The sequence below is a fragment of the Lepidochelys olivacea genome, assembly GCF_965140295.1.
Source record: "Lepidochelys olivacea isolate rLepOli2 genome assembly, chromosome: 3".
In the NCBI taxonomy this organism is placed as follows: domain Eukaryota; kingdom Metazoa; phylum Chordata; order Testudines; family Cheloniidae; genus Lepidochelys; species Lepidochelys olivacea.
In genome coordinates this window covers 130,732,312-130,745,140 of record NC_140413.1, presented here as the reverse complement: position 1 = coordinate 130,745,140, position 12,829 = coordinate 130,732,312, and the positions used below count along the sequence as shown (strand labels likewise).

The following is a 12,829-nucleotide window of genomic DNA, read 5'->3' as shown; positions in this document are numbered from 1 at the left end:
AGTCATTAGGACTTCATCCATCAGTAAACTATTTACATGTGTTTGCAGGATTGGACCCTTAAATTACAGGTAAAAAAAATCTATGTCTGTTTAATTTGAAAACACAAAAACAACTTAACCAGAATACTGGGGCATTCCTATTGCAAATAAATACAGATATTCTATTTTCATATAAATTTCCTTTCCATTATGACCAAAACATGGCTTTTCTTCAGTATATAGGAAGAAAACACTGTTCCTAGAACTGAGTATTTCTGAAATTCAGTACAATGAACTAACATTCATGCAACTTTACATTTTATGCCACACACATTTTTATTTTGGGGATGGGTCAGGAAAAGAGGGGGATGTAAATAGAATAGGACAAGCCTTTTTAATGTCAGGAGTATAGCAAGTTGTATCCAAATGATTACATTTAATACATTGGAAAGACTAACCATGGTGACAAGGGTACAATTGCTGAATATACATACAAAACATGAGAATTGCCTAAATACAGAAGTTGTCTTTTTGATTACTACATTTGCTATATGAAACTTATCGAACTCCATTGTTTCATTTTTCACTTATGCCTTACTGAGTGAATTAAGTCAGAAATTATTTTTTTAAACGTCAGCATTCTGTAGTACACATTTAAAGAGGTAAAAATACAAATTACTTCACATGAAATAGCTTTTTCCTATCCAGAAGCTTTACTTTTGTTGAGTTTAGATTCCATTGCTATCACAGTTTAAAGGAGAATACACACAAACAGCAACCCAAACTATCTTCACTTATGTCAATGCAACACATTGTATACTATTAGCTTTTGTTGACAGTTAAAGGAGGGAACTACCTGCAGAACTGGATGTGATCCTGGGTGTAAACTGAATGTGTGCCAGACACATAAACCAGGCAAACATCCTTTGAAGAATAAGCCCTTAAGGTCACTCTGTTTTTAAAACAGAAACTGTGGCCAATTAAGGCATCGCTATACTGACGCAACACAAGACTTAGTTCAGAGATCAAAAATGTAGCTACAATGTGGGTATTTGTCTTATGAAGGTTCACAGATACTACATCTACAATAATTGCTTTAAAGACACTGTATTCTGCCTAAGTGTACAACGCCATTTTCCTTTACAACCAGCCTTCAGCATAGCTAGTGAAGTGTGATACTCCAAGGTAAGCATTTTACAAATCCTAAATTCAGGACAGCTTCTCTAAAAGTGTAATTTGAGATAGCCAAGTGAACACCTTAATAAACCACTGATTCCTGCATGTTAGTCCTTTCACTGATGGAAACTAGAAAGTTTATAATATATAAACTACTTAAATTAGTTGTTCTCTCCTTTTCTTCTCAAGGCAGTCCAAATTATTAGCTTGTATCAAAAAGTCCGATGTCAGATACAGCAGTTTTTAAATTTCTAAATGTAAAGGGAATTAGCCACGTTGAACACTGCCATTTTATTTTAAAATGGTGCAAAGAGCTGGCTACTCCCAGATACATTTTGAACACATTCAATATTACACACATGTGCACACATACACACTTGCACTACTAAATCATAATAAACTTAGTTTAAGGCTTTAAAAAGCTCTGAAAACAAAAAAAAATTTTACTTCAAGCTTAGTTGTAAGCAAATATTGTAGTTTCAAAAGCGTTAACATATGTGAACTATACTCCCAACGTACTTATTTTGTAGGTTTTTTTAAAAAGTTGAAGGTTACCTTCCAAAAACAAAGTTCACCCAGTACAAAATATTGCAGTTTGTCCCAGTATCTTGTATTAAAGGTCTCCTGATACTTCATCTTCATGCGATTGAAAACACTTGCATAAGAGTTTGGCTTATTACAAGCCACACAGTGGCTGACAGACTGATTAAACCTGTGCTTTTACTATTCAATACAGTAAAAGCTGAGTAAACCATTTTGAAACAGATGTTAGCACTCACAGAACTGTGTTTATGCAAGACATCTCTAGAAGTCAATGTAAAAGTTATAGCCCCTTGGTAGCACTAACAAAGTGAATTAGATCAGCAGGAAAAAAAAAAAAGGTATTGATAACATTCACTGGCATACATGTAGCTTTTGGGCTAGGAGGAAAAGAACATGGCAAAATATGGTTTTATATGGAGAGAGGGAGAAAGACAAATATCTGAGAAATTGTGTAAACAATCCACCCAGTACAGAACTGGAGTTAAGTGAGATGGCTAATAAGAGCAGACTAGCTTAGTACAGCTTGGAATGTGTGTATCAAATCATTTCTTCAAACAGTATCTATCTGTACTGTTGACAAACGCATACCATCCATAGTTATTCACACCACAATTACAAAAGAGTTATGAGAACACTCAGGATGTTATCGCCCTCTTGTATGATCAAAATTATAGCTGTAAGTTACTTGCCAAAAATTAGTAAGTTGGAAACACCTAGCCTGCAAATTAAAAATGATAACCACCTGTCAAACATGCTGGAGGACTTTTCAAAACACGTGTAGCACATCACTTTCCTCACATAGCTTATGCACGTGTAACTTGTATTGACAGTCTGCCAGAAATAAATGAATTTAACAACAGGTAAGGTAGCAGGGGTGTACCCCCCCAAGAAGAGACATCTAGATAGACTGGAATCTTTCTTGGAAATGGGAGTTACGCAGGGTGAAAGACTGATCCATGCACTTTTGTCCCTGCTGTGTTGTTCCTAGAAATATTCCTCCTCTTCATCAAAAAAGCCATTTTCCAAAGCATATGTGCAGTCTGCATTAGATACAGCTTGGCATGCCCCTTTGTATTCTTGTATTGATTCATAAAGAGAGTATAGTTGACATAGCAATGACATATCCAGCTGCCGAAGGCCAACCTATTGGGGGGAAAAAAATAAAGACACGTTGGTATTTCAAATGTGATTCAATTGCAATATGGTGGCACTTGCACACTTTCCCCCACAGCTACTCAGGTTCAGAGGATGAGTTGTGTGTCACTTTGAAAGAAAGGCCATATCCACCCCACTGAATAAGCCAGATGAAACAGCTGTGGAGAAAGCGGTGTTCCATGGTATAAAATGTGGCAAAACGTTCCTCATGATTCAGTCATGTTACCATGCCCTGTTTACTGGGCAAAAAGCTGTGCAATCCGAGGCCGGTGTGCTGCAATGTAAGAGAACTCAAACACTTTGTACGCCCTGTGATGCCCAAGATAGATTTACAGGTGCGACCACATCTGTCCCATTTACTCATCTTCCTTACACAGACTGTGTGCAAGATGCTATTCTGTTTCAGAAATCCAGGTCCAATGAGGTTAGAGTGTAACTAAAAAGTTATCAAATCTGTATAACCCAGGGAGCATAAAGATCAAGCTACTGAGTGCCCACATCAAAGCATTCTAGAAATTTGCAGGACTGGAAGCTATGGTGTATACCTTTATCCCACTGTTCAGGAGATTGTAGCTATTAGTTGCCTTCAAGTAGCCTGCTGGACTGTGTTACATTGATTTGTTTGCCCCGACACAGGGCTACAACATAAGTCAGCTGCCTCATGTCCCAACTTCTTGAGTCCAGGACTAAGGGTAAAATTTTCAAAAGCATTTAAGTGGTTTAGGAGTTGAAGTTCCATTTTAAACAAGTGATTTATGTACTTTTGAAAATTTTACCCTAGACAACCTGGACAGATTAGACTTGAGCAGTGGGAAGAGCTGACCTTTCTCCATGTAGCGAGGGCACCAGAATTACATGAATCCGTGTGTGGGCAAGCGTACACACGCCCCTGTAGGTACAAAGCAGGCAGAGACCAGAGGGGAGAAAAACAGAGCTAGCCATTTAATATGAAAGAATTTCCTCACTCTAGCATTGAAGGGCCAATATACCTTTAAGAGTATTCAACTGACCAAAGGAAATGCTCAAACCAAACATCTCCTTTATTTGAGATATGTTAAAAATGCTGCACAGCTAAAACTTAAGTGAACTGCCATACGTACCAATTTCTGAGAACAAAAATTAGTTTGACACATAGTGCCTAATCAGGGTTAGTCCCAGGGAAGAAATTTACCATAACCAACAATTGGAGAAAGGGAAAAAATATTTATTATTTTTATTATTTGTACTGTGGTAGCACATAGAGGCCCAAATCAGAAATCAAGACCACACTAAACAAAAAGACAATGCCTGCCCCAGAGATCTTAGGATTCAAATACCTGAAGAGAGGACAGGTAGATACAACACATGGGTAAACAAGATAAAAGCAACACACACTTAGCTTTTTGTTCGGGGTCCTCCATTTCTGAGGTGAAGGAAGGGATACATTAATGTCCCACAAACTGCCTCCCTCTAGTTAAAGAAAGCTGGACATCAGTTGTCAAGTTAGATGTCACTAGACCACTGCCACAACTCCCTCATAACCCTCACATCTGTTGTTTTTCTTTCCATCTTCATGATTTCCTCTAGCTGTTGCCCCCTCCTCCTCCTCCTCTCCCCAGTGCTGTCCATGTGCTGTCCAGCACCAAACTTTTCTCCCATCAAAAAGTGAAGCAGGATCAGGAGCACATCATTTGCTCTCTCTCCTCTGTTTCTCTCAGCCTTGGCAAAGCAGCACTAATGCAACTCCCCTCCAGGGAATGAGCGTGACAGAGAAAAGAAAAATGGGATACCCGTGGCTGAATTTAAACCCCTACTCCGCTCAAATCACAGGATAAGATCATATTCAGCCTTGAAAGGGCTAATGAATATTTAGCAGCCCAGGCAAAGTCTACATCCTTAAAATGGCAACTAGCGATCAAAACAAATTACTCACCCCAAGCAAGCATGCGAGCAGCATGTTGTACTACTGACATGTACACACACACATACAGAGGAAAGGTTAGGCAATCTTACCTCAGAGGTGAATAGTATCTACAAATATTTAAAGGGCATCAATATTGAGGTTAAGAATTGTTCAGGGAAGAATAATTAGAGGTAGTGAGTTGAAGTTGAGCAAGGAAACCTTTAGGCTGGAGAACAGAAAAAGATTCTAGACACTCAGGTCTGTGTCTTATTGGAAGTAATGGAGTTCTTACCAATGGAACAAGGGTTTCAGCTAAACACATTTGGGAACATTCTGTGAAGACAAATTCTGCACTAGCTGGGAAATGGACTAGAATAGACATCCTAATAATTATTGTTTTTCACTGTTTGTTTTGTTCAACAAGGTAAAGGCAGGTTCAATTTTAATGTAGTACAATCTGATATAATCAGTATCTTATTTTCAAGTTATGGCTCAGACCCAGACACTCAGCATCTTTCATGTTCAGTAGAACCTATGTGCAGAGACAAGGCCAGTATGTAGTCCTTGATTTTGTGCTATATTTTCTAGAACCACTATAGACAGAGAGAACGTCTTAAACACAAAGGGCTAATATGTCTTTACTAATATGTACTAACAATTGCTAATATCTTGTTTTTCTGTATTTGTTCCATATCTCAGACAAACAAAGGAAACAGATCTATCAAGAAAGATAAAAATACAGTCTCTGGCTCTTGGCATGTTGCTAATAAGACTACTGGTACTGCATTTTTTCAGACTTTAGCAAATTGATCTTGTATGGTGAAAAAGTTCGCTCACTCAAAGTGTTCACCGTAGACACCGCAAAAGGCATAGTACAAGTTGTCACTGTACCTACTCCTTACACGAATGACAGTTCAGAGAGGGTTCCCTCCCCCGCAAAAGACAAAAACCTTACTCCTTTCTAAATCTACTACTGTCCCCTTCAAAATCAATGCAGAGAACTTCATTTGGGTACGGAGGGAAGAATGCTGGTACATATTCCCCCCCCCCCCCATATTGACATTAGAATCTTATCACAAGCTGTTTTCTACTGTTTAAGCATCAAAAACATGCTCAATATTATTTTAATTTAGTATAATGTAAAAAAATTAAGTTTGCAGTATATTAGTTATATTATAGTACTACCTGTCCAAGAGAAAATAGGTGACCTATTACTAAAACGTTAGAGACTCCTGCATTTGTCTGTTAACAACAGCACCTAAACTGGAGATCTGTTCTAGTGGGTAAAATATTTAGTCCTCAAAAGATTTATTTAACCAGATTATCACTAAGGATATTTTATCTATAGCATCAAAGAGATATTCTAATTTAAGCCATTTGATGTGCATTTCTCACTTGTTTTTCCATCCAAAGACATTCAAATTTCTAACACTTCCTGAAATCAGTGACGATACATATTATGAAAAACTGAGATTTTTTTTCCTGTTGCCCTTTAGAACATTGCTGAAACAGAGTTTGCAGTCCATAGAGATACACTGCATCTGACAACCACCTAAAAATGATTGCTCGATGTCAATGCAAATTGATATCTCTAACATGAAATTGAAGACACTAATAAAACTGTCTAGTTGTTGAAACACTTTTGTTGTGACAGAATAAGATTTTAGCATTTAAAATGTCTTCTTAGTATATTGAGGAGGAGCATTCTACAGGCTGGCAGCAACACCTTATCAGACAAAACAAACACAACACTGATTGTAGGATAAGTATAAAATTAAAGGTTTCAGAGTACCAGCCATGTTAGTCTGTATCAGCAAAAAGAACAGGAGTACTTGTGGCACCTTAGAGACTAACAAATTTATTAGAGCATATGCTTTCGTGGGCTACAGCTCACTTCACCGGTTGCATAGAATGGAACATATAGTAAGAATATATATTTATACACACACAGAGAAGTTGTATGTGTGTGTATATATATACACACACATACATATACATACACACACACAGAGAAGTTGTATGTATATACAACTTCCAACTTCTCTGTACGTGTGTGTGTGTGTGTGTATATATATATATATATATATATATATTTTCTTACTATACGTTCCATTCTATGCAACCGATGAAGTGGGCTGTAGCCCACAAAAGCTTACGCTATAATAAATTTGTTAGTCTCTAAGGTGCCACAAGTACTCCTGTTCTTTTTATAAAGTTAAAGTTTTTTATAAAGTAGTATTACTTGTAGTGTAGAAAGGATGTATGGTTCCAAAATAACTAAAGACCTGCAGTAACAAGACAAAGAAAAACTGTCTTAAAAGAAACAAGCTCAAATCTTCCCACTGTTCTGCTGGTAAACAAAGAGTGGGGGGAGAAGAGAAGAAAGGAAAGGCCTTGGGAAGAGAGGACGCTGTAAACCTTTTTTGGATTAAGACTGGAAATAAAAGCAAATTGTCTCAAATTGATTTTTAGCTGAAGTCAGTAATTTGGCAATGACATCACTTGTTTGTCAAAAAGGTATAAACTCTTAAAGGACTCATTGCTAATTCTTGCTGGGCCACATTAGAACTGACCAATATGGGTCTAAGCACCCCTGGGTTCAGCCCGTTTGTAAGTATCTTGATCAAATGCTTATAAGTGGTTTGTTACTGTTTGGATGTAGTAAATTGCTTATTAGTTAGGCTTTTTAGGCATGTTTAGAGCAATTGTATAAATACTATTTGGCCTTTGGATTTAATAAAGGAATTTATGATAAAGTTCATGTTTGGTGGTTTCCCACATCAATATTAATAATATTAATAATTTCAAATATTAATAATTCTAACACTGGTGCAACTCTGTTTAAACCAATGATCAGTCATGGATTTTGCCCTGTCTACAGCCCTTTGCAAAGCAGCAAGAGCTCATAACACTCTTAACATAACCCATTCTCAGAGAAGAAAGTCATATTAAGAATATGTATACTCAGCACTTGGGAGCATGCTTCCCAGCTCCAGTAGACAGATGTGTGCTAACTCCGCTCAAGCTATCACACTAAAAATATCAGCATAGCCAGGGTAGCATGGATGGGGCTTGGCCTAGCCACCCAAATACAAATCCACCCAGATGCTCCAGGGAACATACTCAGGCAGCTAGCCCAAGCCATCACCCATACTACCCCCAGTGATGATGCTATTGTTAGCAAGGCAGCTTGAGCAGGCTTAGTACACCTCTATCCGCTACATAAACAGATTTCCCCCTACTGAAACAGCACAAGAAACTTTTATCATTCAAATACTCAAAGACAATTTTTTTTTAAGCCTTGATCACTGTATCAAGCATTTTCAAAAATAAATCTTACTTAACTGGAGGAGAAAAGAATTTCAGCAAGAGTGTTTCCTAAATCAACTTTAAGCACAGGGGAAAAAAAAGTATTTTAAAAATATTAATATTTTCAATAGAGCAGGAGGAAGGAGAGGGGCACGTAAAGGGGCCTAAACTGGAAAAAAAAGACTGAACTAGGGGTGTATTTTATCTGTAGCTAAAGGAAGCCTAGTAATTTCTTTGGCTTGGTGGGTCATTTTCATTCAGGCAAAAGTATATTAACCCTTTAATTGTGATACACCACAAAAAGCATACTTTCCTCACAATCCCTTGGTCTGTCCTAGGGATGGAGATGTTAAATATTTACAGCCTTAATTTATCCCACAAAGTAACTATTATGGGTGTTCATAACTTTTTTTTTAGTATTACTATTATGCCTCTGTAAAAACTACTTAAGTTGCTTGATTTACACTTTACTTATGCTACTTGGAGAGCACACGGTAATATTTTCAGAAGACTATCAGTGATTTAGAAGCCGACCTCTCATTTTCAAAACTGATCTGGGTACTTTAGCCACCACGAGCCTTAAAAGCTTGAGCTGCTTGGGCCCTGTTGAACAGCTTCGCTGTAATTCCTATTTTTCGTGCTATGGCTTTTAAAACACCATCTATGCGGGGAGGGGGAGAGGGAAGGGGCGAGGATGACTCTGGACCTGGCCGCCCCCGAGCAGGGGAAGGGTCTGATCCAACCAGCAGTTGTGCCGGCCAGAGGTGCTGGAACTTGTATCGGGGGCGCTGAGAGCCATCGAAGCATCAAAGCCCGGCTATGATGGAAACCACCTCCATCCGGGGGTGCGGCAACAACCCATGGTCTCCGCTCTCAAATCTCATCCCCAAACCTTCCCCCTAGTGCGAGCCTCAGACCAGGCGCTCCCCCATCCCTGCCTCCTTCGTGCAAACAAACTCCGGCCCCACCCCAACACGGCCGCGGCTAGACCAGCGGGGCGCCTCGCTCGCAGTTCCGAGAGTGGCGCTTTCTAGCCGGCGGCTCGTGGTTTCCTTCCCCAGCGGGCCGGCTCCAGCCAGGGCGGCAGCTGCGTGGGGCGCCGGGTGTCACGGGGCAGCGCCGCGCTGCCGGCTCCCCCGGGGGGCGCCCGCGGCCCTGCGCTGGGGGACAAGCCCCTGCAGCCCTGACCCCCGCCACCACTCACCATCTCTTTGCGCAGCAGGGCCAGCGCCGCGTCCAGGTTGGGCGGCCGGGGGGAGCCTCGGCCGACGCCACTCGCCCGCCCCCGGCTCAGCTCGTCCTGGATGCGGGATTTCTGCGCGTAGAGCCGCTCCAGGTCCCGCCAGCGCCCGCCGCCGCCGCCCGAGGAGGAGTTCAGCAGCCCGCTCAGGCTCTTGGGCAGCGGCGGCAGCCCCGATTCCCCGCCACTTCCCGGCCCGCTCATGCTGCCGCTGCCGAGGAGGAGCCGCCGCCCCCTTTGGTTCCGAGCGGCTCCCAGTCCCAGCGCCGGAGCCCGCCCCTGCGGCCCGGCCCCGCCTCCGGGCTGGAGCGGGGAGTCGGACGGACAGAGGCGGGGTGCCTGCGACCAGAGAGGAAAGGGGGCGGGGGGTGATCGGGGGAACCGTGGGAGGAGAAGGGGGCTGGGGCGGGTGGGAGGAAGCTCCGCCTGGGAGCAAGTTTAGCCGCCGGGCAGTTAGCAGCGCCCGGCCCACCCCCTCCTTTTGCTGCACGGGGTGCCAACACAACGCACGTTTGCTGCACTGACGTTGAAAGGCCTCCCCGGCTACCTGAGAGCTCAGTTCTCCCTGGCCAGCGATTCCTTCCCGCACAGCTCCACTCCACTGGGCCTGTGCAGCTTCCCAGCGATGAGGAGGCCCAGGAGCGCACGGGTAAGGGACAGAACCCGCGAGGGGAGCTGGGCCTAGGGGTGACCAGGCATCCCAGTAATATCGGGACAAAGACAATAGGGGCTTTGTCTTATATATGCACCTATCCCTCTCCCTTCCTCCGAACAAAAAAAAGTGTCCTGATTTTTCACATTTGTTATCTGGTCACCCTGCTCTGGGCCTCATCCCAGCAAAGATAAGAATGACCTGGCACCTCACTGTATTTAGGACTGGATGCAAAACTTTAACTTAGCTTTTCTACAATAGGTTTTTCTTTCACACTACACCCATATTGACACACAAGACACGTACAAGTCTATACATTAATCAAACTGTTTCCCCTATAGGTGGGAGAATAGTGAGACTGCTTTTGTGATTTTTTTTTTTAAATCCTTGTGAGACCTCCACTCATAAGGCAATGGGGCCTTTATAAAGATCTAGATTTACATAATTGGGGGTTTTTGTGTGTGTGAATGGGAAGAAAGTGATACGAGTATATGTGAGTGAGAAGAAGGGTAGGGTATGAGAGCAGAAAGGAGTATGTGACATAGGTGTGAGATAGAAGAAAGGAGTCTGAGTGTGTATAAAGAAAAAGGAGTACTTGTGGCACCTTAGAGACTAACACATTTATTTGAGCATAAGCTTTCATGAGCTACAGCTCACTTCATTGGATGCATGTAGCTCACAAAAGCTTATGCTCAAATAAATGTGTTAGTCTCTAAGGTGCCACAAGTTCTTCTTTTCTTTTTGCGAATACAGACTAACATGGCTGCTACTCTGAAACATGAATGTGTATAAGGGAGACGGTGGCATAGAGTGGAGACAGCAAAAGGGATGTAGAAATGAAAATGAGCTGCCTGGTCCGTCTAGCCCAGTATCCGGTCTTCCGACAGTGGCCAATGCCGGTGCCCCAGAGGGAATGAACAGAACAGGAATCATCAAGTGATCCATCCCCTGTCACCCATTCCCAGCTTCTGGTAAACAGAAGCTAGGAACACCATCCCTGCCTATCCTGGCTAATAGCCATTGGTGGAACTATCCTCCATGAATTTCTCTATTTCTCTTTTGAACCCTTTTATAGTCTTGGCCTTCACAACATCCCCTGGCTACCAGTTCCTGCGTGTTTTGTGAAGAAATACTTCTTTTTATTTGTTTTAAATCTGCTGCCTATTAATTTCATTTGGTGACCCCTAGTTCTTGTGTTATGAGAAGGAGTAAATAACACTTCCTTATTTACTTTCTCCACGCTAGTCATGATTTTATAGACCTCTATCATATCCCCCCCCTTAGTCGTCTCTTTTCCAAGCTGAAAAGTTCCAGTCTTATTAATCTCTCTCCTTATATGGAAGTTGTTCCACACCCCTAATTGTTTTTGTTGCCCTTTTTTGTACCTTTACAAATTCCAATATATCTCTTTTAAGACTGGGCAACCACATCTGCACATAGTATTCAATAGTAGACATACCATGGATTTATATGGCGGCAATATGATATTTTCTGTCTTAGGTTTGGATGAGATTTTTGGTTGTCTTAGGCAGTCTGAGAATAGGATTTTTTTTCTAGCCTGGGGGTTGTTCTTAAGGACAAAATAGATTGTGGACGGGTATGGCTAGTATCGTCAAAATATTTTACATCCTTGGTCAAATGAAGTGACAACACACACAAGAGACTATTAAAAGCTATACAAGTCTTAGGAACTGAGAAAGAGAAGGGCTAAATTCTGCCTCTTTGAAAATGTGTAGCATTATCTTGTTTGTCTGATCTGTAAGTCTGTACAACTGCCATGCATCTCACTTAAAAGAAAATTTCCATTTCCAGTTGGAATGTCACAAAATGTATCAAAATATCCAATGGTAAAATTTGATATTCTTATCCAATGTTTAATTTGTAGGGATTGAAACTAGAGAAATCCCAAAACACTTAATACCTTCCGAGCCAAATAATGTATAGCTGCTCTGTATATCTTCCTGGAATATCCTTGCCCATTTGTTGCATATATTGTGACCACTATTTACCTCAGTCTCCAGCTTGGAGGTTTTTGCGTGGATTCCTCTCTCACAGACATCAGTGGTTTTAATCCATCAGTTTAGGCTACCCCATAAAAAATTGCTACCACATAAAGCTTGTTAAACCTGTATACTTCTATCCTGGGTAGCAAACTTTTAGGAGTGAGAGTTACTCATCAGAATTTGCTGCCTGTTATGCCAGAACTAGTGATGATAGCAAATTGTGACAAGTTAATGACATCCATCAGATTTATTACCAGGACCACAGGCTCTTATTTTCTCCAAACAGCAACAAAAGAAAAACATGAACCAACTATAATGTTTCCTCATTCTTTAAGTCTACACCCATGCATGCGCACACAAACACACTCAATCACTCTATATCTTGGATCTCCATAGTCTCTGTCACTCTCTAGAAAAAACAGAGCTTTGAAGTTCTTCTTTTGATACTCAGAGTTCTTTGTGCTAAGCAACAGAGCTGAGAGACTGAAAAATAAAAAAATCAAGGAAGGGTACAAAACTGGAGTTGTCAGAACACATTGCCACTGCAGATCCAGACTCTTGGGAGCATGCAGTTTAGCGGTACAATCCTCGGAACCACTTAGAAGACAATGATCATTGGGACTGCGTGTACGCCAATCCATACCTGTTTATCTGATGCAAGGTTATAGATTATTGCACCACCGGTTCTCAATGTCTTTCCACCAATTGACAGGAATGAAATCACTACATATGTAGATGGACACATAAGAAACATATGGATGAACCACTTCACCATTCACTGAAATGCAGCCACTTATACTATAGAACTCTGCGGCTGTTTAAGAGCACACAGTACCACTGCACAACAGTCTAGAACAACAGGGTAATATATTACTAATAACATTTGAGTT

General features: G+C 41.2%; 1 protein-coding gene and 1 long non-coding RNA gene across 2 annotated transcripts in view; one reads left to right on the top strand and one right to left on the bottom strand.

Moving 5' to 3' along the window:
• Window positions 1-290: 290 nt before the first annotated feature.
• On the bottom strand, window positions 291-9,636 carry FAM89A (family with sequence similarity 89 member A). Its single transcript, XM_084623946.1, has 2 exons — window positions 9,249-9,636; window positions 291-2,841 (listed from the first exon to the last, which is right to left on the bottom strand). The coding sequence occupies exons 1-2, from the start codon at window positions 9,486-9,488 to the stop codon at window positions 2,683-2,685; spliced, it is 399 nt and encodes a 132-aa protein (XP_084480072.1). The 5' UTR covers window positions 9,489-9,636; the 3' UTR covers window positions 291-2,682.
• A 62-nt stretch (window positions 9,637-9,698) lies between these two features.
• LOC311518179 overlaps window positions 9,699-12,829 on the top strand; it is a 32,218-nt gene continuing 29,087 nt past the window's right edge. Inside the window, exon 1 of the long non-coding RNA XR_014710912.1 lies at window positions 9,699-9,933. This is a non-coding gene — a long non-coding RNA (uncharacterized lncRNA). The remainder of the gene's footprint in view (window positions 9,934-12,829) is intronic.

Bases quoted from the DNA above. Each gene is read 5' to 3' on its own strand.
- FAM89A (XM_084623946.1), bottom strand. From the start codon at position 9,488: ATGAGCGGGCCGGGAAGTGGCGGGGAATCGGGGCTGCCGCCGCTGCCC. The intron at 2,842-9,248 runs GTGAGTGGTGGC...TCCCCCCAATAG, and splicing joins CCCTGCTGCGCAAAGAGATG to GTTGGCCTTCGGCAGCTGGA.